Source organism: Xenopus tropicalis, chromosome 5, assembly GCF_000004195.4.
Source record: "Xenopus tropicalis strain Nigerian chromosome 5, UCB_Xtro_10.0, whole genome shotgun sequence".
In the NCBI taxonomy this organism is placed as follows: Eukaryota; Metazoa; Chordata; class Amphibia; order Anura; family Pipidae; genus Xenopus; species Xenopus tropicalis.
In genome coordinates, this window is record NC_030681.2 from 112,112,595 (window position 1) to 112,138,333 (window position 25,739).

The 25,739-nt window shown below is 39.6% G+C and overlaps 2 protein-coding genes across 3 annotated transcripts; one reads left to right on the forward strand and one right to left on the reverse strand.

The window, feature by feature from the left end:
• Positions 1-1,909: 1,909 nt before the first annotated feature.
• Positions 1,910-13,049, reverse strand: lrriq4 (leucine rich repeats and IQ motif containing 4). The gene is made up of 6 exons (XM_031902254.1): positions 12,963-13,049; positions 10,575-11,702; positions 7,881-8,054; positions 7,436-7,574; positions 5,752-5,948; positions 1,910-2,142 (listed from the first exon to the last, which is right to left on the reverse strand). The coding sequence occupies exons 2-6, from the start codon at positions 11,700-11,702 to the stop codon at positions 1,990-1,992; spliced, it is 1,791 nt and encodes a 596-aa protein (XP_031758114.1). The 5' UTR covers positions 12,963-13,049; the 3' UTR covers positions 1,910-1,989.
• Positions 12,884-25,540, forward strand: lrrc34 (leucine rich repeat containing 34). Of its 2 annotated transcripts, NM_001112972.1 has the most exons (11): positions 13,091-13,138; positions 14,252-14,357; positions 14,705-14,823; positions 17,507-17,571; positions 18,784-18,867; positions 19,669-19,797; positions 20,906-21,001; positions 21,650-21,804; positions 22,877-23,032; positions 23,235-23,361; positions 25,303-25,535. In NM_001112972.1, the coding sequence occupies exons 2-11, from the start codon at positions 14,254-14,256 to the stop codon at positions 25,495-25,497; spliced, it is 1,230 nt and encodes a 409-aa protein (NP_001106443.1). In that variant the 5' UTR covers positions 13,091-13,138; positions 14,252-14,253; the 3' UTR covers positions 25,498-25,535. The 2 variants fall into 2 exon arrangements, with proteins under 2 accessions (XP_031757335.1, NP_001106443.1); XM_031901475.1 differs by lacking the exon at positions 22,877-23,032 and having other exon boundaries at positions 12,884-13,138; positions 25,303-25,540.
• The last annotated feature ends 199 nt before the right edge of the window (positions 25,541-25,739 follow it).

Consider the following 25,739-nt stretch of genomic DNA (forward strand, 5'->3'; position numbering starts at 1 on the left):
CAGTCGTTTTACTTTGGGAGCAACACATAATGTGACACTGCTCCGACCCTGTGTAGTAGGCTGGGACAAATATCACTTAAAGGAACAATATACACCCCTTTTTAACATGAACTGAATGAACAGGGCTTGTGCTGAAGATATTTTAGTCCTATTGTTTTAATTAAGAATTAAGGCAGAGAAGGAAAGCAAGGGGTTTTTTCGTTTAAGGGCTGTGACAGACGGGGAGATTAGTTTCTGTGTGATAAATCTCCCTTGTTGCGGGCGACTAATCTCCCCGATATGCCATCCCGCCAGCTAGAATGTAAATCACCGGTGGGATGGCATACGCGGCGCCGAAATTGCAGAAGTTTCCTCTCAAGGCACCTTCGGCGATTTTGCCAAATCGATGCGCTGCGTATGCCATCCTACACGCTCCCCGATATCGCCCACCCGTAGGTGGGGATTATCGGGTGAAGATCCGCTCGCTTGGCAATCTTGCCAAGCTAGCGAATATTAACGTGTATGGGGAGCAGTATGCAGCCCTGAAATACTTTGATATATTTTCTAATTGGGCCAGTGTGGTTAGTGGAGTACCGCAGGGGTCAGTCCTTGGTCCTTTGCTTTTTAACTTGTTTATTAATGACCTGGAGGTGGGCATAGACAGTACTGTTTCTATTTTTGCTGATGACACTAAATTGTGCAAAACTATAAGTTCCATGCAGGATGCTGCCGCTTTGCAGAGCGATTTGACAAAATTGGAAAACTGGGCAGCAAACTGGAAAATGAGGTTCAATGTTGACAAGTGCAAAGTTATGCACTTTGGTAGGAATAATATAAACGCGAACTATCTACTGAATGGTAGTGTGTTGGGGGTTTCCTTAATGGAGAAGGATCTAGGGGTTTTTGTAGATCACAAGTTGTCCAATTCCAGGCAGTGTCATTCTGTGGCTACTACAGCAAATAAAGTGCTGTCTTGTATAAAAAAGGGCATTGACTCAAGGGATGAGAACATAATTTTGCCCCTTTATAGGTCCCTGGTAAGGCCTCACCTTGAGTATGCGGTGCAGTTTTGGGCTCCAGTTCTTAAGAAGGATATTAATGAGCTGGAGAGAGTGCAGAAACTGCAACTAAACTGGTAAAGGGGATGGAATATTTAAGCTATGAGGTTAGACTGTCGAGGTTGGGGTTGTTTTCTCTGGAAAAGAGGCGCTTGCGAGGGGACATGATTACTCTGTACAAGTACATTAGAGGGGATTATAGGCAGTTGGGGGATGTTCTTTTTTCCCATAAAAACAATCAGCGCACCAGAGGTCACCTCTATAGATTAGAGGAACAGAGCTTCCATTTGAAGCAGCGTAGGTGGTTTTTCACGGTGAGGGCAGTGAGGCTGTGGAATGCCCTTCCTAGTGATGTGGTAATGGCAGACTCTGTTAATGCCTTTAAGAGGGGCCTGGATGAGTTTTTGAACAAGCAGAATATCCAAGGCTATTGTGATACTAATATCTACAGTTAGTATTACTGGTTGTATATACATAGTTTATGTATGTGAGTGTATAGATTGGTTAGTATAGGTTGTGTGCTGGGTTTACTCGGATGGGTTGAACTTGATGGACAATGGTCTTTTTTCAACCCTATGTAACTATTTGAAGACTAGAAAGCAAGAATTCAAAGGAGAGCAAATGTCAGTGCTTAATGCAAAAAAAAAAATAAAGAAGAAAGAAAGAAGTTTCACAGTTTTAGAAACCCGAAGATGCCTGCTAAACTGTGTGTTGAATCTGTTGACAGATTGTTATGCATTACCATTAATGACGCCGCCAATCTCTGCTTATCATTGCATGGTGGCTGAATAAAAGCCATTGCTTCACCATTCCTTAGCTCCAAGATCCTCTCACCCAGCGCATACTCCTGTTACAAGAATGAGACTAACTGGTCGTTTCAAGTCACAACAGTAGTTTAATTGCTGAAGCAAGTGCCACTATAATAGCAGCCGCTATTACCAACATGGGCCTGCTATTTCTTCTTTCCTTTTGATCCACCTTTCTGACCCTTGCCTTTAGTTTTTGTAGCTTTTTTGGATTTCTTGCCTTTTTTCCCAGACCGCAGAAGAAACTGAAATGGCCCAAGCCCTTTACGTACCATAAGGCCTCGCCACCATGCCTGGATCTGGAACAGAATGGAGATTAAGACCATCTATCACCCTCTTGCTAAAAGCAGGCAGCAGGCAGACAACAGTGCTACCATATTACTGTAGGAATAATTCTTGCTGTATGTTATATGTATAAGCCTAGTTTACAGTTTCATTTAGTCCTTGGCTGCTGTAAGTGCTCAGGGAAATATACAAGTCATTGGTAACAGAAATACACTTCTACTAGTTATATGAATGAAAGTTCCAGTGTTTGTATGATATATAGTAAACAATAGCAACAAATTACCAGGTGGGATTTACTGGTTACCTTTTTAAAAACAAACATCTGATTGGTTGCTGTTGGTTACTAGAGCTACCCATACACAGTTTTGTACACAGTTTAACAACTACGTAAACTAACCTACCTTGGACAAAGACTTAGTAATTTACTGAGAGACTGGTTCAGGCAGGCCAAGTTCAGTTTTAAGTTCCTTTATCTCCCTGTGCCTTGTGCATGAAACCTCTCACTGTAGCTCTATGTGAAAGGGTTCTAATGAGCCTGATGTGCAAAAAAACAAGCAGATATATATGGGGGGGGGTCACACATAAATCATTTAGTGGCTTATTTGCAGCACAATTTTAGCACCTCCACAATTACTTTAACACTGCACAATGATAAATATAGTTTGCACATCCCTTATGCTGATGTTACAAAGTGGGGCTCATAATACTCTGAACCTGGGCAGTATCCCATAGCAACCAATCAGTATTTAGCTTTTTTCAGTCAGCTCCAGGTAAAACAATAAAGGAAAAAAAGTGATTGGTAGCTGTGGGTTACTGCCAAGATGCAAATTCCATTGTTTTTTTATACTGAATTACGTAAGCTAATAAAGAACCAGAGGCCACCCTGCTGCCTCCCATTCACTAACATACGGAGCCCCTGACAGTTTAGAGAACTCACAGGTATACTCAACCTCTTCGTACAGTTATGCCCTGGTGCTCAAAACTGAGTGGGATTGGCAACCACCTGCAACACTCTGAATCAGCGCAAGCTGCACACAATGTTTTAGCAGCCACCTGAGGAAGGGGCACGTCAGTGAAACTTGGTGTGCAGTCAGTTTGACTCAATAAAGAGCAATTCCGTGTGCCAGTTCTGTATTTTGTATGAGCCCAACAGTGCCAGTACTATCAATTTTTGACTTGAAAATGTCTGAGCATGTTTGGGCTGAAAACCAATTCCGGCAGGGCTGCCATCAGAAATCCCAGGGCCCCGTACAACAATTATCTGGGACCCCTGGGATACTAGTGGTTAATAACCAAAACACACTTTGGTGGCCAGGGGCCCTAATGGTCCCAGGTTCTCCATTAAAAAAGAAATCTATTTTCAATATACATTTATTGAAAAAATCCATTCAATTTTTATAAAAAACACAGATTCCCCCCTTCACACCACAAGCTCAGAGCTAATGGAGTGAAGGGGGAAAGCAGGCAAGACATTTTTTTAGTAAAGCGGTATGGATTTTTAAATAAATGTAAATGAGAATGAGGGATCTTCTTTACTTTATTTCCTCTTTAAATAATGTGCTGTAACTCCCACTCTCACATCACTTAATGGATCCTTGCAGTGCTGCACTTACTTGGATTACCTGGGCCCCCCTGCTGTCAGTAAGCTGCAGACTTGGGAAGGGTGAGACCTCTGGTACCTGCATGTTCTTTCCCCTACACAGCTTTTGGTATTGCCATCAAGTCATTGAAGTTTAAGTCTCGGTACAACTACACAGGGACTGGATGGGTAAAGATTGAGCTTCCCCTCCAGCCCACCCAATCTCCATGTCGCTTTACCAGGATTTAACTTCACTGTCGTATGAACTTACATAAACCTGTGTAGAGGAAAGAGGATACAGGCACCCAAGCTCCCACCCTCCTTCCGAAATCTGCAGCTCATTTACAGCAGGGGAGCCTGGTGAATCCGATGAAGATCAAAAACCCACAGAACTTGGGACAACTGTCCCCCCCCCCCCCCGATGGCAGCCCTGAATATGGCAGCCCTACGTAAGTGATTAAGAGGCAGCAGGGGCTGTTTCCAGCAGTGGCTAAAATATACCTGTCAAGCAAAAAACCTTAGTTAATACATTTCTCATTAGCATCAGCAAAATGATAGTAACTGATCATATTATAGTATCATATTATAATGACTTCTCTAATACAGACTTTAGTTAAGGTCCCATATAACGTAGCCAGACTTAAAGGATTTTCCAAAATGTACACTGTATAAATCTACAAAAATCAGTGCTATAGTCTCATCTCTATACAATGTGCACTTTATTTTTGCCTATAATTGTAGGTACGGTGATTTATGGATCTGTAGGTTATTTTAACACATACTATGGCTTCCTGTAATGTATCCTTTGTAAAACTAATAGGAAAACTGAAAGAAGAATTATCAACAGTCTCAATTATAATGTACAGTAGTAATGTTCACAATGTGGGTGTCAGAAAAGATGGAGAAGGCTTAAATACAAAGCAAATGGAAGGGTACTAGTCAACTCAGGAGCAGGTACTACTCCCAATGGAATGTAAAGTGGTAAGGGGTAGTTTTCCCTAAATTACCACATATATACCATAATAAAAGCATTGATAACAGTGGTGAAACTAGAAACCTGAGGCTCTAGAGCAAAATCATTTTAGAAACACCAAAGCACGGAACTGAAGACCTTTCCACGTAAGTGGAATAACAAGTTTCTAGACCTTTCTGACCAATAATTGTTCTTAGCATAGTAGTGGGAAAGGCACAGAAAAAGTAAAATCGGGAAGTACACCAGGATAGAAAGATTACAGATTTCAATGAAGACAAAATGTCAGAACTAAAGGTCACTGAATGAGATTACATTAAGTCATAATTGACATAGCAGGGTGTGGGCAGAACATTTTCCTGGTTCCTGGTGTAGAGGAATAAACTAAAACAACTGTAATTTAAAAAAAAATTGTTTATGTAATGTGAACAATAGAGTATTAAATAACCACCCCTTTTTGTTGGATTACTGGCAAGTTATCAGTCACCAGCATTGACTGCAAACCCCTCCAGCATTTCAGTGCACCAAAGCAAGTATACTTGTAAAGGAAGCCATCACTTAAGTACACTGTTAGCTATATATCAACTCTCCGAGTCCATACAAGAGTAAAGCATGGAACAAACTTCTCAATCTAGGACAACAGTTGTTGTCCTAGATCCCCTTGGAGTTCCAATCCTTGTATTTTAGTCTCCCTAGGGTTTTCTTTGTGTGTTAGGCTTAAAGTGAGGGAGAAGGAAAATATGGGCAGTATATATATACTTCTGTAACTGATGTATATGAGAGGAGAGATTGAAAAACTTAGTATCCTCCTGTCTGAGGTGTCCAGTAAGCTGGCCATACACAGGAAGATTAAAGCTGCCGATTCGGCCCCTTTAGGCCATCCGATGGGCCTATATCTGGCCAAAAGTCAGGCAGATGATTCTAGGGCAGGTTTGCTTTTCCTGTTAGACTGAAGACCACATTGGCTTGTTGATGTGGTCCTCACCCTGATGGCATTTGTGACTGCCTTTGCCTTTGTGACTGGGACACTTTCTCAGTTTTAGTGCAGATAACAGAACATAAATTGGGAAATACCTTAACTGCAAGTGCATTCTTACGTCTCCTTTCCTGAAGAAAATGCCAGATGGCTAATCTTCCAAGACTGCACAACTCAGCGGGAGGGTCTGTCATGGGATTTCCTTCTAGTGCAAGCAGTTCAAGTTTCGGTAGCAAGTCCAACTTGTCTGGGAGAACAGACAGTCGATTGTTCTGGAGCAGCAATTTCTGCAACGCTAAACACACAGTCAGACATTTGTGACTTCATGTTTTTTTTGTTCCCCATGCAGTACAGTAAACTGCTTTTTTCTCTATTGTTTTCATTTAAGGGACACTATATAACTATATAACTATATAAAGGGACGTTATATAACTTCAGATGAATGCTGTATTTTTCTAATGTATATTTTGTTGTGAATTATTTTCCTTTGTCCCTGAGAAACTCAGATTGGGGTTTCTGGGAACTGCTATGTCGCCAGCTTGCTTAGAATACCATGCCGACTGTCCTGTGAGAATTAGCACACTGACACCTCTTTCCCTTTAAAGAAGAAATTTGTGTGGCGTAGAAGTGCTCTCCATACCATAACCACATAAACCTAACAGCTATCATTAATTACTATAAGCACAAAAACCAAGAAAATAAAGTTTATAAGGATGCTCAGTAATGCTTTTTTGCGAGCAAGTGGTATAACAATCTGTATTTTGCTTTAATTATTATTAGTGTACAGGCAGCAATTTTGTAGATTTTTAGCATCCCTGGTACAGACAAAGCACACAGAATTTGGAGGCATCAGGTAGCACAGTATACCAGCCTTCAGCATAGAAAAGTAAGCACTACAATACACAATACAAATATCTGCACTGCCAATATATTATTTATATAGCTATATATGAATTGAAAGCTTGGTTATGTGCTCCAATATATTGAGCTACATTTGACTAGAGTGCCCTCCAATGGCCATACCAAGAAATAAAGTGGGGAAAGAGAGTAACTGTGTTGTTTGTGTTGCCCAGAGAGGATCTTCTATTAGGACTGGCAGCCCCAGATCTAGGAAAGTGGAGCCTGTAGTTGACATCACACCTAGGGGCACATTTACTAATCCTTGAATCCGGATCACGAATGGGAAAAAAACGGATTGGAAACGAAAATTTTGTGATTTTTTCGTCGCCATCGCAACTTTATCGTATTTTGCGTGATTATTTCGTCGCCGTTGCAATTTTTTCGTATTGCGCTATAGTAAACGGCGGAAAAATCAATCCGAATTTTTCGCAACGACGACGAAAAAGTCGTGGAAAATATACGATAAAGTCGTAACGGCAACGAAAAAGTCGCGCAAAATATGAAATAATCGCGATGCCAACGAAAAAATTGCAAAAATACCGATCATTACGAAAAAAATGCATTTGGACGCTTTCGGACGTTCGTGGATTAGTAAATGTGCCCCCTAGGGTTCCATTCACTTACAGACTGGATGTATATCACCAACATATTTTGCTGTGATTTATAGACATTACACATCATTTACATCAGTTTCTATACTGTTGGAGCTTGCAAGTAAAGGTACTGACAACATTACATTCCCAGAGCCTAAAGGGCAAAAATGAGTGTATTTTGCTGAATAGTGCTATGTATTCAGTGTTATATATGCAAAAATCTAATATAATTTTAAAGTACAGAAAAAGTTTCAATATCAGTGTTTTAATTCTGTGGGTTGTATTGTACCTTGAAGACTGCAAATTCCTTCAGGTAATTGCTTGAGAAGATTGTTGCGGCAATCTAGAATTATTAGATTCTGGAGACAACTGATGTTTGATGGAAGACATTCCAGATTATTGTTTTCAATATACAGCTCCTTTAGATTCTAAAATAACATTAACACATACCTTAATTATATATTTACTGAGCAGTGACTGTCAAAAGGCTAGCGCTTGCCCACTTTGACCAGCTGACCAAACAGGAGGATGACTGGCTAAACATATAATAAGTAAAACTGCACAATACACTTCTAGATTTACTGTCTAGATTTGACAGTGGCCAACTGGATCAGGCAACTAAGCCTTGTGAGATAATGGTACACAAAAATATATTATCAGTTGTATTAATTTAACAAGACTCTTGTATGTACCCTGCTATGAGTGATATTAGCTAAGAAGAACAATATCCTTACCTTTAGCATGCAGATATTTTCTGATAAGTGTGCAAGTCTAGTTCCCTGATCTTGTCCAATGTATAATCGCTCTAAAGACTCCAACAGGCATATTTCTTCTGGGAAACCAGTAAATCTGTTCCCTGTGAGTCCCAAGTAATTTAGTTGTGTGAGTTCCTTTATTTCTGGGATTATCTTAAATAAAAAGACATTTATAACATATTTACTATGAATTTTCTGCTAATGCTACCAAACTTGTCAGGTGTATTTCCATGCCAGCATTGCATATTTATTTAAAATCATATACAGTGGAGGAAATAATTATTTGACCCCTCACTGATTTTGTAAGTTTGTCCAATGACAAAGAAATGAAAAGTCTCAGAACAGTATCATTTCAATGGTAGGTTTATTTTAACAGTGGCAGATAGCACATCAAAAGGAAAATCGAAAAAATAACTTTAAATAAAAGATAGCAACTGATTTGCATTTCATTGAGTGAAATAAGTTTTTGAACCCCTACCAACCATTAAGAGTTCTGGCTCCCACAGAGTGGTTAGACACTTCTACTCAATTAGTCAACCTCATTAAGGACACCTGTCTTAACTAGTCACCTGTATAAAAGACACCTGTCCACAGAATCAATCAATCAAGCAGACTCCAAACTCTCCAACATGGGAAAGACCAAAGAGCTGTCCAAGGATGTCAGAGACAAAATTGTAGACCTGCACAAGGCTGGAATGGGCTACAAAACCATTAGCAAGAAACTGGGAGAGAAGGTGACAACTGTTGGTGCAATTGTTCGAAAATGGAAGGAGCACAAAATGACCATCAATCGACCTCGCTCTGGGGCTCCACGCAAGATCTCACCTCGTGGGGTGTCAATGATTCTGAGAAAGGTGAAAAAGCATCCTAGAACTACACGGGAGGAGTTAGTTAATGACCTCAAATTAGCAGGGACCACAGTCACCAAGAAAACCATTGGAAACACATTACACCGCAATGGATTAAAATCCTGCAGGGCTCGCAAGGTCCCCCTGCTCAAGAAGGCACATGTGCAGGCCCGTCTGAAGTTTGCCAATGAACACCTGAATGATTCTGTGAGTGAGTGGGAGAAGGTGCTGTGGTCTGATGAGACCAAAATAGAGCTCTTTGGCATTAACTCAACTCGCTGTGTTCGGAGGAAGAAAAATGCTGCCTATGACCCCCAAAACACCGTCCCCACCGTCAAGCATGGGGGTGGAAACATTTTGCTTTGGGGGTGTTTTTCTGCTAAGGGCACAGGACAACTTATTCGCATTAACGGGAAAATGGACGGAGCCATGTATCGTGAAATCCTGAACGACAACCTCCTTCCCTCTGCCAGGAAACTGAAAATGGGTCGTGGATGGGTGTTCCAGCACAACAATGACCCAAAACATACAGCAAAGGCAACAAAGGAGTGGCTCAAGAAGAAGCACATTAAGGTCATGGAGTGGCCTAGTCAGTCTCCGGACCTTAATCCAATAGAAAACCTATGGAGGGAGCTCAAGCTCAGAGTTACACAGAGACAGCCTCGAAACCTTAGGGATTTAGAGATGATCTGCAAAGAGGAGTGGACCAACATTCCTCCTATGTGCGCAAACTTGGTCATCAATTACAAGAAACGTTTGACCTCTGTGCTTGCAAACAAGGGTTTTTCCACTAAGTATTAAGTCTTTTTTTGTTAGAGGGTTCAAAAACTTATTTCACTCAATGAAATGCAAATCAGTTGCTATCTTTTATTTAAAGTTATTTTTTCCATTTTCCTTTTGCTATCTGCCACTGTTAAAATAAACCTACCATTGAAATGATACTGTTCTGAGACTTTTCATTTCTTTGTCATTGGACAAACTTACAAAATCAGTGAGGGGTCAAATAATTATTTCCTCCACTGTATACGCAATTGTCTTATGTAATGTGGCAAAAATTAGCTGGTGTATTGTATGTACATTGTAAAATTATACCAGTGTATTTTCTCCATACAACTGTATTAGGGACATCAGGTAACAAAGGGGCATGCCCCTGAAATGATTGTTTCTGACACATTAAACAGAAGGGACTAGTTCCCCATTGTAATTGCCTTTGAGTGCCTGTACCTTTTTTGTTACTTAGTTCTGCTTGGGGGGAGTGACCACCCCCCAAAGCACAATGCACCAGGCTCTCTGTTTTAGAGGCCCGGGTGTGCCCATATACACTGTGTACCGGCTAAAAAGGCGCCACATGGGTTACACTAACGTTTTACACTTGGCAAAAGTTATTCTGAAGGAAAAAGTCTGAATGACCTATGTGTTTGTATTAATTAATATGTATATTCTCCCAAGGGAAAATCAATGTCAACCATTTACTCCACTTAAATACTGGTCTCAGTAACCATATTACCACAAAAATGGCATCATCCATGCTTTGCTTCTCTGAGCAGTAGCTAGTGCTGATACATTTACTAAAATGTGCTCATTAGAACCCAAGCAAGATCACTTGCACCTGACCTATTGCAGCTGCAAAATAAAACTCTGATTTAAAGCATATAGCATATCTCACCAGTGTTAGGTCACAGACACCCTTGTGCCTTGTGTACCCTGACCATTTCTTGGAAAGTGTGAAGTGCAAAAAAACCCCACAGTTCTTTGTGTCTGTTTGTTGTCCCAACAGATCCACAGTTGTAAAGAAAGAAATATCCTTGCCTTATTAAAATCTTACCAAAGAGATGTGATTGTCATCCAGGGACAGAATCTCAAGTTGCTTTAATGTGCAGATCACTGGGGGAATCTCTGTAAGAAGATTCTGACTAAGATCTAGAACTCTGATGTAGGACAGATTGCTCAAATCCGACGGTAACATTTTTATAGCAGTATTCTTTAAATAGAGCACAGAGAGCGATGAAAGTTTGCAAAGTTTTGATGGAAATTCTCCCAGTTCATTACCTGACAATGCCAGTTCATTTAGTTCTGTCAGCTTACGAAGATGGGGAATGATATTTTGCAGGCAATTATTAGAGGCGTCAAGCGCCGATAATTTTGTACAACGGGAGAGGGATTTAGGAATTACTGAAATACTATTAAAACCCAAAAAGAGCTTAAGAAGTTTTGATAAAGAGCCAATTTCAGCAGGTATTGCTTTCAGAGCATTTCGTTCAAGATCAATAATTTCTAGATTAGGAAGCAAGCAGAGCTCCATGGGAAAGTTCTCAAGTTTATTGTTTTGGAGGTAAATTTCCTTTAATTGCACTAACTTGACTGTTTCTTCAGGTAGAGACATTAAGTGGTTGTTGGAAAGGCCCAGAAGCTCCAAACACTGAAGACTATTGCAGATGGCTACTGGCAATTCTTCTAGGTTTGCACTGTACAGCCTTAGCTCACGGAGGTGCTGCACTTTGCTTACAATATTCAGAGAGTCATACTCTAGAGGGTTGAAGCTAAGATCTAATCTCTGGAGATTCTGTAGCTCTCCAAGCTCCTCACAGACATGGGTTATATTATTATTATTCAGATAGAGGACCTTAATGTTGCGGAGGTGGCATATCTCCTTTGGAATGACTTCAATTCGGTTGTTATCCAAATGTAGTTCCTCTAGAGCTTCTAGGTCTAAAATTGGTGCTGGGATCTCAGTGTACTCTTTCTGTGCTGAATCCATGAACAGAACACGCAGTTGAAGTTGCTTTGGTAACTCCGCATTTGGCTCAGAGTCTTGCTTATTTTGAATTGCCTCCAAAACCTGCTTATTTGTATCCAGTGCAACCGACATCACCGAATTAGAAAAGCGAACTCCCAACATCTTGAAGCTTGCATCTTTCTTTACCTGGGAATAAGATGCCAAGTGTACTGTCATCTACAAAAAGAAAAATAGTATATGTGAAAGATATGTGGGAGTGCACAATTTCAATGGTATATGGCCAAAAATGTTGCATTACTGCAAAGAAAAAACACTAAAAAATAGAAATTAAAAAAAATCTTAATCTGTGATGACAAATTCTGCCAATGGACACCTGTGGGAATATTGTTCTTAGACATAATATTGTTCTTCGCAAAAATTTGCATTTATATGATAGTGGCTAGAACTGATGGAGGATAAACTGCAATTAGTTCCATTATATGAAATTGTTTTGGTGCGTGTATCTGAGTAACAGCCCCAGACTGGGATTCAAAATAGGCCCTGGCATTTGAAGTACACAGAGGGCCAAACAACCCCCCACCAGCCCACTAAATCCTGACTGTCTAACTCTATAGCATTGTTGAACAGCCCCTCTGGCATTTGTCTGAATCCACTGATTGCCAATCTGGGCCTGCTGAGTCCTGAATTTTGTCCTGCAAAACTATCTGTGCTCTACATAAAGCCTTGAGTGTGCTGGTCTCATAACTTGTGTGTACACCCCTAACCCAAACAGAGGAAACATTGGCACATTTATTGGGCTAGGGTACATTGCAATTCTTTTATAAATTAAAGAAGAAGAAAAGGTATCATCACTGGGGCACTGAACTTAAAAGGCAGTATTTCTCTCAGTGGTGCTCCTACAGAAATAACCCCAAGCAGTCTTCAGCAAACAGGAGCACTGGCCCAGGGTCCCTCCATCCCCTAACCTGCATGTCATTCAGCCCAACAAGCTGGGGGATCCCCTGTACTGACCCCCACACAGTAGTACATGGGGGTTCTTCACCCCTTACTGATCATTCAAAGACCCCTTGCTTGGCTGCACCCCAAGCTGAATGCCCAGTTTAGGGAATGGGGGAGAAAGCCCCTACCTCTCTTCCTATTGCATGTGTTGGCAGTATGGGGAGATTCCAGCTATTCCTCCAACAATTACTGTATTTGTTTTTGGGTTATACTGGCCCATTTGGTTATTTTAGCTATCTTGTCATACTATGATAAATTATACCTCTACATAAAATCATATTCGGACATTATACTTGTTTAACCAGTAACCAACTCGGCGACAGCGGCTTGACAATGTAGGACTGATTCTCCCAAAGAAGTGCAACATATGCTGACAGACCTGCGACACGATTGCTATCACAAAGGCAGATTAAACATGGGGGGTAGTGTGTGCCTCAAGGCTCATGTAGCAAATACTTGCGATATGGAGATACTCACCGTACCGTCAGTCCTGAGAGCCAAACCGGGTCAGCGAACGAACTGAGCCAAAGCAAGAACCGGGGGCGGGACCTGCCTAGGCTGTCACCATGGCAACCCGGAGACAACAACGCGCTGAGATTGCGGGGCAGAAAGGGTTGGAAGTTGAGACAGTCGGGTTCCTCGGGCAGCCGCAGGTAGGAAATTGCCGATTTATCTGGCGATTTCTGCACTTTATTATTCCAACACGTTCTTGTGTTATATAGTATTGAGGTATATGCTCTTGTGTGTATTTTATGCTCTCATTACAGCTGAGCCTGTAGTGGAGATGCCGGCATAAAATGGAAGCAGCATATTCATTATATAACATGATCTGTGAGTGTATGGTAAAACAACAAATAAAAATACATAAGTGTTAGGGAATGCAGCAAGCTACACCCTACCTGGGGATTAAGCAGAGGGTTTGTGAGTGCAGCCCCCTGGTCCCTATTTATTGTGTGAGATTTCCTTCTGATCTGGTTATGTACCTTGTGCATCACTCATTCTAAACAGAACTACCCCTGGCCTGTGCTGGGTTCCCTGAGAAAAGGCTACAACAGCCTGGGGGTCATTTATGAAAGCCCTTGTGATATGTGCTAAAGCGCTAAGGGGTACAAAATGGTGCCCAAGTGCGCAGTAACAGATATCAGATGACTTCATGTTCCCCCATCCACCCCTCAGGAATACATCACTGCCATTGGAGTGGAAGGGTCTGTGGGTGCTCACCAGAAGGGTGCAAAGTATAGAAAACATGGCAGCTGGTGCTTGCTTTTAGCCTTTTGGGGTCCCTTTAAATCTCTTTTTGGTGGTGTGTTTGTTTAACCATTATCTTTTGTATCTATCTTTTTACATCTATGAAAATGTTTGCTCATAACGGTGAGTGACAGGACTGGACTGGAATTTTAAATTAAAAGTAAACAGATGCCCAACAGCCCCCCAGCCCAATAAATAGTGACTGGCTATGGCATCTTACAGCAGCCCCTCTGGCATTTGCCAAAATCCACAGATTGCCAGTCCGGCCTGGTGGGTAGGATGGGTCTGAATAAGTAATAAATTATGTGTTTTTACTCAAAATTCTGATTTACCTGGACATGTCTCACTGAAAATATCATATACTGCACTAATTTAAGCTATATGTCAATTACAAAGCGTAGTACATACAAGAGAATATTATTATCATTCTGATTTTCTGCAGGGGATTGCAGCTAGTCAACTCTATACAGAGTAAAGAAAATATATCCTCTAACACTAACCATATATCTTTTGTTTAGCCATGCCAGTAAATATGCAACAGCTTTATACAGAGGTGTGCTCTGAACAAAACCAGCCCATTAACCCCTTCATTGCTGAAATACTTTCACAAACAGAAGAGCAAGAGTAAGTACTTTAGAATATACACTAATATAGCTTCTGCAAAGGACTGTGACAGATATTTACTAGTTGCAAGCACGGTATTTCTGTTATTTGCACTGCTGCTGGATTGTCCCACTTAACTGGCTGCCCTCTTGTAATCTCTATTGAAGAATCAGAGACCCTGCAGTCAGTCCTTAGGTGCCACAACTGTTATTTAGCCAATGCATCACTGCAGTGGTGTTATTCCATTTTTGAAACCATAGCTATTTTGATGTATATTATATTAATCTAATACACATTTTGGGTCTAGAGTTTTTTTTATGTGTTCTATCTTCTATGTGTTCTCCAAAATGGATATATATTTTTTGCAGATTATACGCTTCCACCTTAAAGCTCTGTGGGAATAATCGGTTGGTGCAAGTGCAGAGAGTTAGTGATGAAGATTTCCTTGTTCTCGCTCAGGTCTTAAGTAAAAACAGTTTCATAACAAGTAGGTTTTGTATTATTAGCCAAATAGCTTGTAGAAATTTAGAAATTTGCTAGACTAATCATAAGCATGACAGTGCTGTGAAACAGTTAGGCACAAATACTAAATATAAATTTAAGAAAGTATTTAGAATACTCTAAATAAAATGTATATAATGAATTTGACAGTAAAATGGAAATTAACAAATAGAACTTGCAATACTTAAGGCAGAGGTAGTTCATCCCTGTACTAGTACCACACTGTAGTAATCAGCCAGGGATTTTTGCCTGGTAGCAGAAGGACTGTGCCTTTTTGGACATTCTACATAAGGTCGGGTACATACTGGTATAGCACATGCATGGGATTTATGTTAATATGAACCTACCAGTGGAGCCAGTTCAGCCCCATCACTTTACCCTCCCTGCAATTCTTTTGGATGTCTGTCTTTGGATTTATTTTGCTCTCTCTATCCAACAGCAAATGCATGTGGATATGGCTCTGTGGCATCTGTTCTGCTCTAAAAAGACCAGAAAGTAGAGAAAAGTCAAACCACTACCTTTTTATATTTGTATTTGGCCAAATCATCAGCTCAGTGTATTCCCAACCACCATTTTTCAGGTCATGCCAACTAGTTTTAGGCTCTGTAGCGCCCTTTTGGGGGACATTTTGAGGTACTGCATAAATGTTTCAGGCATTATGCACTGCCTCATGCATTTGGGGTGGCTTGTTGCTTACTGGATCGGCTTTGTTTGCATATGTGCTACATGATGCACTTTGAATGCACTATGAGATAATTGATACACTTTGGAGACACGTTAAGTACAGTGGCTTGCAAAAGTATTCAGCCCCCATGAACTTTTCCACATTTTGTCACATTACAGCCACAAACATGAATCAATTTTATTGGAATTCCACGTGAAAGACCAATACAAAGTGGTGTACACGTGAGAAGTGGAACGAAAATCATACATGATTCCAAACATTTTTTACAAATAAATAACTGCAAAGTGGGGTGTGCGTAATTATTCAGCCCCCTGAGTCTATACTTTGTAGAAGCACCTTTTGCTGCAATTACAGCTACCAGTCTTTTAGGGTATGTCTCTACCAGCTTTGCACATCTAGAGGCTGAAATCCTTGCCCATTCTTCTTTGCAAAACAGCTCCAGCTCAGTCAGATTAGATGGACAGCGTTTGTGAACAGCAGTTTTCAGATCTTGCCACAGATTCTACATTGGATTTAGATCTGGACTTTGACTGGGCCATTCTAACACATGGATATGTTTTGTTTTAAACCATTCCATTGTTGCCCTGGCTTTATGTTTAGGGTCGTTGTCCTGCTGGAAGGTGAACCTCTGCCCCAGTCTCAAGTCTTTTGCAGACTCCAAGAGGTTTTCTTCCAAGATTGCCCTGTATTTGGCTCCATCCATCTTCCCATCAACTCTGACCAGCTTCCCTGTCCCTGCTGAAGAGAAGCACCCCCAGAGCATGATGCTGCCACCACCATATTTGACAGTGGGGATGGTGTGTTCAGAGTGATGTGCAGTGTTAGCTTTCCGCCACACATAGCGTTTTGCATTTTGGCCAAAAAGTTCCATTTTGGTCTCATCTGACCAGAGCACCTTGTTCTACATATTTACTGTGTCCCCCACATGGCTTGTGGCAAACTGCAAACGGGACTTCTTATGGTTTTCTGTTAACAATGGCTTTCTTCTTGCCACTCTTCCATAAAGGCCAACTTTGTGCAGAACACGACTAATAGTTGTCCTATGGGCAGATTCCCCCACCTGAGCTGTAGATCTCTGCAGCTCGTCCAGAGTCACCATGGGCCTCTTGGCTGCATTTCTGATCAGCGCTCTCCTTGTTCGGCCTGTGAGTTTAGGTGGACGGCCTTATCTTGGTAGGTTTACAGTTGTGCCATACTCCTTCCATTTCTGAATGATCGCTTGAACAGTGCTCCGTGGGATGTTCAAGGCTTTGGAAATCTTTTTGTAGCCTAAGCCTGCTTTAAATTTCTCAATAACTTTATCCCTGACCTGTCTGGTGTGTTCTTTGGACTTCATGGTGTTGTTGCTCCCAATATTCTCTTAGACAACCTCTGAGGCCATCACAGAGCAGCTGTATTTGTACTGACATTAGATTACACACAGGTGCACTCTATTTAGGCATTAGCACTCATCAGGCAATGTCTATGGGCAACTGACTGCACTCAGACCAAAGGGGGCTGAATAATTACGCACACCCCACTTTGCAGTTATTTATTTGTAAAAAATGTTTGGAATCATGTATGATTTTCGTTGCACTTCTCACATGTACACCACTTTGTATTGGTCTTTCACGTGGAATTCCAATAAAATTGATTCATGTTTGTGGCTGTAATGTGACAAAATGTGGAAAAGTTCAAGGAGGCCGAATACTTTTGCAAGCCACTGTATCTGATGCACTCTGGGGGCAATGTATTCCCAGGTAGTCCATACAGCCTCAGATATCCACCACCATCTATCAAAACATAACTGTTTATTGCTTCATGTACTAGGGGGGCATAGAAGGCTACTGCTTGCAATTTAGGGGTACTATAAGCTACGACATGCTCTCTGCAGGCCTTACTAATATATCTGATATCTGATGTTCTCTTAAGACATTGTACATTTTATATAATTCGGAGCACTGCAGCTCAATTCTGTTATGATTATAAATATTGTCCTTTCCAGACCTGGACCTGCGGTACAACAGAGTCACTGACAATGGAGCAGCTCACATTGCTACTTTTCTGCAGGTGTCCATTTTATTTCTAAGTAGTGATAAGTTTTACTTTATTTTTCTAAAAATATTTAATAAGACCAATGAGCATGGATTATTCTGCACAGAAAGCATAATTTCCTATCATAATTTGATTTATTAGGATAAACAAGTTCTGCAATTTTGCTAATTGTAAAAATTAAATATAATTGGTCAAGGTGAGACTTAGCTCAGAGTGGCCAAACCATGTTGCAGAAAGTATGCTTTAACTTGTTTGATTTAAGCATCTGTCAGACATGGGGAAACCATGATTGTACTTTGCAAGAAAAGATACACAAATAATAATAATAATAATAATAATAATAATAATAATAATATCAAAACATCATAATAATCCTAATATAGTTAAAGAGAATCCTAGTCATAATCTTACTCATAATATAATCATGATAATAATAATCTTCATCACCATTATGTAATAATGCTATAAGCATAATCATAATGCAAATCACAATACCCTGTATAATCATAAAAAAAATCTTAATAATCAAAACCAGAATCATTATAATCATGATAATAATAATTATTAGGATCAAAATTATCATCATAACATATAATAATAATAATAACAACAGTAATAATAATAATATGATAATCAAAATATCACAATAATCAGAATTAAATCATAATAATCGGAATTAAATTACTATCATTATAATCTCATATCCATAATCCTCATCTCTTAATCACAATCATAATATAATTATAATCATAATAATAGCAAAATATCATCATCAGAATAATCAAGATCATATCATAATCAGAATTTTGATTATAATCATAGTCTTTTTATATCCATAATCATAATTGCATAACCACAATCATAATTTCATAACCACAATCATAATCAGACTACTATAATCATTATCATAACCATAATGCCACAATCTTCATTCGAATATCATAATAAAAGTAATCACCACAATATTTATAATCCTAATTATAACAATAATCATAATATCATATCCATCAACATAATAATCCTAATCATTATAATCACAGTCGTTATATCATAATATCATAATGAGAATCATAATATCATAACCATAATAATCATATAATTATGATCACTATGATTTTAAGACATTATATTGAAATCATTATCATAATCATAATAATAATTATAGTAAGAATATCTTAAACATAATCATGCTAATAATAGCAAAAATAATTCTATTTTCTGTTTCAGAATAATTCATCTGTACTTTGTTTGAATATTATGGGAAATGAGATAGGAACGGATGGCTCAGAGCACATTACTAAAGCATTGCATGTGAGTAGATAAATCAGAGCATTCCTCTGTGGAACTGGAAGATATTGGAACTGAGCCTATGTTTGTTTTCCTAGTCTGTATAGAAGTTGTGCTGTGTTTGCTCATGATTTATTAATGCTATACATAATTAGACATTTTTTGTTTCATGTATGAAGCAGTATTTTATTTATTGAACCATCCTTCTGTATTTTTTTTTCATCTTATTTCAGGTTGATAGGACTACTGATATAGTGACCAGATAATAATTGAAATGCAAGGCTGTAGAAAAAAAGCATATATATTTCTAAAGACAGTAACAAATTGCTTCTAGCTTCAATGCCATTCTGAATTAAAAATAATTTTATTTTACAACCCAATTATATTCATGAGGAAAATTATTTTGACCCATTCTGTAAGTACTCATAGATAGATGAACATTATAGAAAGACCTGGATTTGACTGCTCAAATCAGTTGAAGAAATTCTAATAATGAACAGACACATTTAAAAAGACAAGAGGTTGGACTGTGGAGAATCCAAAAGGATTCCTCAGATTGCATTTTAATAAATCTGCCTCAAATTGTTGGGTTGAATGGGTTTCATGATGCTGCTGAATACCAGATCAGCACAGTGTATAGTGTATAAATGATTGCCACTGACTTTAAAATTGATAAACTAAGATGAAGCAGACCTTAGTGCAGGGCTTAAATGTACTGTTTAATTTAATCAGGATAAGGCCATATTGTGTTTCACAAGGTAGTAAGGTGAGACCAGCTGTATCCCCCTAAGCCACAACTGAACATTGTTACTGTGCTTATTTCAGAGGAATACAACCCTTTTGAGCCTTAGGATGACTGGTGACAAAATTGGAAACAAAGGAGGAATGCTCTTTGCTTCAATGTTGCAGATAAACTCAACCCTTGAAGAACTGGATCTTGGAGACTGTGACTTGGTAAGTATGGAGTTGGTTCAGGTTTTTTTTATTGTTCCTTTACTGCTTCCAAAATTATGCCAATACATGGGGCAGATCTTTGCATTTTTTCCAGAATTCTGGTGTCACTGCAGTTGCAAATAGGCAGTTCTCTTGGGTCAGTTCTTTAGGCGAAAGTGACTACACCTTTTAACACTGGGTGTGAAGGAGACCCTTGAGCTACTGTCTGGTCAGGAGGTGGCAGTAGCTCCAGGGTTCCCCTGTGTCAGTAGGTGCAGCAGTGACTGATTTGGAGCAAAAGGCAGGAGGGTCTGTGTGGGGCCTAGTAAGCAAGGAGCACATTTTTACACAATACCATTTAATGTGAGTTATTCTGTGAACAACTGACAGTAGGGAAATTTTTGTACTTGTGGACATACATGAGAATAAGTACTAGAGATGAGAGGCAATATACAGTTTATCTCAGCTCTCTCTACTTAACTTCCCACACACGAATAGTAGTCTGTCTGTGCTTGAGCGGTCAGTGTTTTATATGCAGCACAGGGCCTTTTCCCAAGGCTGTCACTAAACATTGCAAGATCATTTGTCTGCTTTTTCCAGGGCATTAGCTATTAAGTGGCCATTTATCACCTTACTTGCTAAAAGGCTTTATGGTTTGATACTTCTCTAACAGTATTTAAATACATGACACTTACAGGGTATGTAGAGTCATTAGGATAGGATGACCAATTAATCCAACAATATTGGTTTAATACATTTAGGGGCTTACTGTGAGGGAAACCCTATCCACCATCTTGAACCTCTGAAAGGTTTTCTTATAAAAAGCCATATATCAGATTAGACAACAGCTTTCCTTCTAGCGTTTGTCCAGACATTAACTAGCTGTCTGCATCAGTCCTTATATATTTCCTTGGTTTGTTTTAATTATGTGTAAATGAAGATTTCGCTTGCAGTGATTTATTCCATATTGATTAATATCCTGCTTTATTTCATCTTTATTTATCTATTAGGTTTTATTAGATATGGTCTGTAATATAGGGCACAGTGATAGCACAGATCTGGTTACAAAAGCCACTTTTTACATGTGTTATTTATGATGTTTTACACTAATGCATTGTCGTTGTTGCAGGGGATACAGAGCCTGATAGCATTGGCCACAGTCCTCTTGCAAAACAAAACTCTGAAGTCTTTAAATCTAAACCGCCCTATATTCTATGTCATGCAGGTATGTGTGATCTACAGTAATGCATTGAATTTGTTCTAGTCAAATGGGTGGTAAACCTGGTACTGTGACCACTTTGGGGCGGTTTGGTCATGACGAATGCTCCCTCTAACTCCTTCTCTGCTATGTTCGCAATAAATTTATTTGGTGTGTGCATTTGGGCGCAACTGTGCCCTTAAATCAGTTTGTTGTGTGCACTGGTCTGAAAATTTGTGTGTCTGCACATGAGTGCACAGCTTAGAGGGAACATTGCCCATGGGGACTTTGAATAACTAAAGTGGGTTGTTATTTATATATTGGGCATTTTGTGTACACAATGGCCCCACACTGGTCCAAAATAAATCACCAGTCTATAGCAGTTTACAGCAGTCACTCTGGAATTTGTTTGTGCTTTTATATTGTCAATACAGGCCAGTGTAAACAGTAACCTTCCCTACAGTACCACACATGACCCAGTTAGTCTCATAGAGCCTGGATTCTGCAATGTGGATTATTGATTTAGCTGCAACTTATTCTCTTGGTCTTTAAAAAGTAACCACAGGCATAAATTGTCATTTTAAAAGTGCTTTTTAATTAGTTCTGTAAAATTACTGTAACAAATTCCACTGCCGCAGCCATGTCTGTAACACAAATATATATCTGTGCTTTAAGGAAGACACTACAGTTCACCTCTCTGAAATGTTAAGAGTCAACAGTACTTTGCAGGAACTGCACCTCTCCAAGCATGAGATAACTGATTTTGGAGTCCAGCGACTATGTGATGCTTTGCATGAAAACCACACTCTAAAATATCTTAATCTTAGCTGGTGAGTAATATCAGGTCTAACACCACGAGGAATAACCATCAATTTTTTTTTATTGCTATAAAGTCATATTTGAGGCTGGCAGCCACCTGATATAACACCATCAAAAGTCTTTGGGCAAATTTGCATGTGTTGGCACAGCTTTGAAAACAAGCAGGAAGGCAGGGCAAAAAGGCAACTGTTACACACATACATAGTAGAGTAGGTTGGAAAATAGACCCATGTCCATTACGTTCAATCTTTTTGCCTAAAGGAACTGCCTAATATCTAGTTGTTAATGCAACTACAAAACAAAAATTTCCATTGTGCCCCCAAGGGCAGGTGAGAGGTACTAGCTAGTGAAAGGTACTTGTGGGCTGTTAGGCTATACTTGCCTACTAGTGATGTGCAGGTCGAGAAATAATCGACCCACACCCGACCCTAGCCTGCCTGCTCCCAACCCTAACTCTGCCTGACCCGGCTTCTCCCCTTTATTTATAGACCCTCGCTGCCCCATCCTGCAATGACACAAAAGGGGCGGAGAGTGTCGGGCCCGTGCCTATAAATTCCTAAGCTGGAACTGGAAATCCTGCAGTGTTAGGTCTCGGGCGGGGAGGGTGAGCAGAAGCGCTCAACCCTATCCTGCCCATGACCCGCAGGTGATGTGCCAAGGTTAGAACGTGCCCAACTCGTGGGTATTGGGCCGGCCCACACATCAATATTGCCTACCCAAAGTCCAGGCTCTGCAGCACAGTGATTAGCTAAGAGAGAAAAGGGCGGGTATAATGCCACTAGTGACTGGGTGAAAAAAGTTCGAATGGAACAGATTAGCAATACCAGGAAGAGTCCTGTATTTATTCAGTGACTCTACAGTGACTGCATAAAATTGCAACATAGGTATTCTTCTTTACTTAACCAAATTCAGCAGCAAAGTACAAGACTTTAGTATCCCAGGACAATTTATGTGTAAATGCAGCAATGTAGAGAAGAAATGGTTTGTGCATGAAATGTTGTCCTCTTGTACCTCCATAAAAATGTTCTTAGCACTATTGAATCCAACCTAAGAATGGCTAAACAACTTATGCTTTATTTGTAGCAACAAAATAACACGGGATGGTGTTAAGTATTTGGCAGAAGTTCTGAAAATAAACAAAACCTTGGAAATCTTAGATCTTGCTTCAAACAGAATGGAGGATGATGGGGCACTTTATCTTGCTGAAGCCATATATCTGTACAATAGAAGCCTTAAAGCGTAGGTATTCCATTCAGCATTGAATTAGTACTGTAATGTAGTCTTTGTGTATATGATTTTATCTATGAACAACTCGGTCAATGTAGCCAGCACTTACTTAAATAGGATGCCTGGGTGCAGTTTCAGTATAAAAGGAAAGAGATGGTGTTGCTTAAAATGTAGTAATCTTGCTTATTATGTTGTAAATTTTTGTGTCTATCAGGTTGTCAGTTGTGAGTAACAACATAAGTGGAAAAGGACTCCAAGCTTTGGCAGCAGCAATTAAAGCAAACAATTGCCTACTGTACATCTACATCTGGGGAAATAAAATCAATCAAGAAGCAAGCATGGTAAGTGTTAATCATTAAATACTGCAGGGTGATGATACACTGTATTGCCAAAAGTGTTTGGACACCTCTTATTAAGTTGCATATCCAGAGTTGGGACACTGGAGAGCTGAATCACACATCAACATCTTACAGTCTAATGAACAAGTCTGGGATTGATAGATGCCAGGAGAACACTACCTGCCTGAAAGCATAATGGCAACTTGTGGAGGAATAAAGGTCAAAGGCTGTCTTCCATAGTTTGGGCTTGAGCCCCTGGTGTTGGGGGGTATTAAGGTGTAGATAGAAGTATTGTATGACAACTTGCATTTAGCCATCACTTTTAATTGCCTAGGGTTTTATTATCATCATAACCGTAAGAGCTGTTTGGGAGTTAGAAGGTAATATGAATAGAACAAGTCTAATAAAGATAAACAAGAAACATATCAAATAAAAAATGAAGACCAACTGAAAAGTAGCTTTATAAAAAGTCCATTTATTACACACTAACCTCCAAATGTAATAGAATGCACTGTTTACCCAGTAGCAGTAACCCATAGCAACCAATAAGATGATTGTTTTTAAACAGGTGACCAGTACATTCTACCTGCTGATTGGTTGCTATGGGTTATTGCTCCTGGGCAACTTAGCACCTTTTATTACATATTTCTGTGAGTGCCATTTTGTGGCAGCTGTTTTAGCACAATAATGCCCCCACAAGAAACAAGGTCCATACAGAATGGGTATGTTGCAATTATTATTCTTTACCTGAGAGCCCTGCACCCAGCCTTGATCAACTGAACACCTGATTTCCAGCCTTTAGGACCTAAGCTCATAAAGTTCTTGTGAATGACTGGAAGCATTCACCGGTAATATTATAACATAAAGAAGAAAGTCTTCCCATAACAAATGCACCAGGGAGGACAAGCTTCAGCCGTTGGTAATTTTTTAGATTTCTTTGCTTAAATAGAAAAATCTCAGAGATGTCAAGTGCTGACAGCCATGTGGTACATTTCTGATGCAGGAGGGTATATTCCTCTCTGCGCAGTGCACTGTACACTTGCTTAAGCATGCAGGTGCTATGGTGGAATTTGAAGGAATGGAACAAAACTACCCAAATGCAAGTGTCTAAAAATTCTTTAGGTTTCCCCAATCTCTTCATATCAGGTCTTGTCTAAAATCCTGCACTAACCCAATGCTTTTAACAAAGTAATGCATTTTTATTAAAAAAAATAAGTAAGAAGTATCAAAAATAGAGCTATAAATGGAAACAAACAAGAAGGGATGAAGTGTAAAGTTATTACTGTTAGATGGTTGGGATAGTTGGACTGGCAAAGTGACAATAAAGAGGTGGTAATTAATTGGCAAGAAACAGGAAAGAGAGTTTGGCTAGGAGACCGACATGCAAGCCAAAATCAGTGTGTTCTCTTATGCCACCTGGAGGTTTGTATCTTAAACTGCGCCCCCTTTTAAATTGTCCAGATGGATAATGTAAGATATATTAGTAAGCTTATGTGAATTCATGTTTCCCTGTCTCATTGTGGAACAGCCAGTTGCTATCGCTTTATATGTAGGGGGTGGTGTACAGTAGGTGAGAGGAAGCCATCTGGCTCCCAGTTCTGCACTGCTTATGCACAGGCAGGATAACTGAATTGGATAACTTCATATTGTTGATAGTATGTGTGGAGCCCTACTCCAGCCAATTTGAAATAATAATTGTGCAATCCAATAATATAGCATGTTCATTTAGTCTGTGTACTAGTGATGCGCAGACTGCCCTGAAATCAAGGGGTAGGGAAGTTTGGGCCACACAACTTTTGTGGGTGGTTTTACTGAGCTTTACAAATGATGCTGCCTTGTTTGTTATTGGCATTTAAAATCAACCTAATTTATTCACCTTGTGTCTTAGAATACATACTTTATGTATTATGTATATACAATCTTAATTTCTGTTTGACATTGCAGGCATTTTCCCAGCTCCTGCAGTCTGGCCGTCTCAGTTCTTCATCTACAGATGTACAACCATATGTTGTAGATGGGCGTGTGTGCCTTGCAGAGATTTTTCATGGCCTTAAAAAACATTACTACTGGACACCAAGCTATGGAATGGCTGATGATCCTATCTGCAATTCTACATTTGCAATATGTAATGACTATTAATATTTCAGTCATAGATCAAATAAATATTATGCAATATACATTATTGCTACTGTGGTAGCAGACTTCTGCTTTGATTACAGTAAAATGCAAACCATTTTTAATATCTTTACAGTTGTTCTGGTTAATAGTATTCTTCTGTGGAATCAATGCATTTATAAAACTAGGCTTTTAGCAAACACCTGTAACCCCAGTTTTAAATAGATGGGTCCTAGGAACTGAAGCCTTAGTAAAAGTTTACAAAT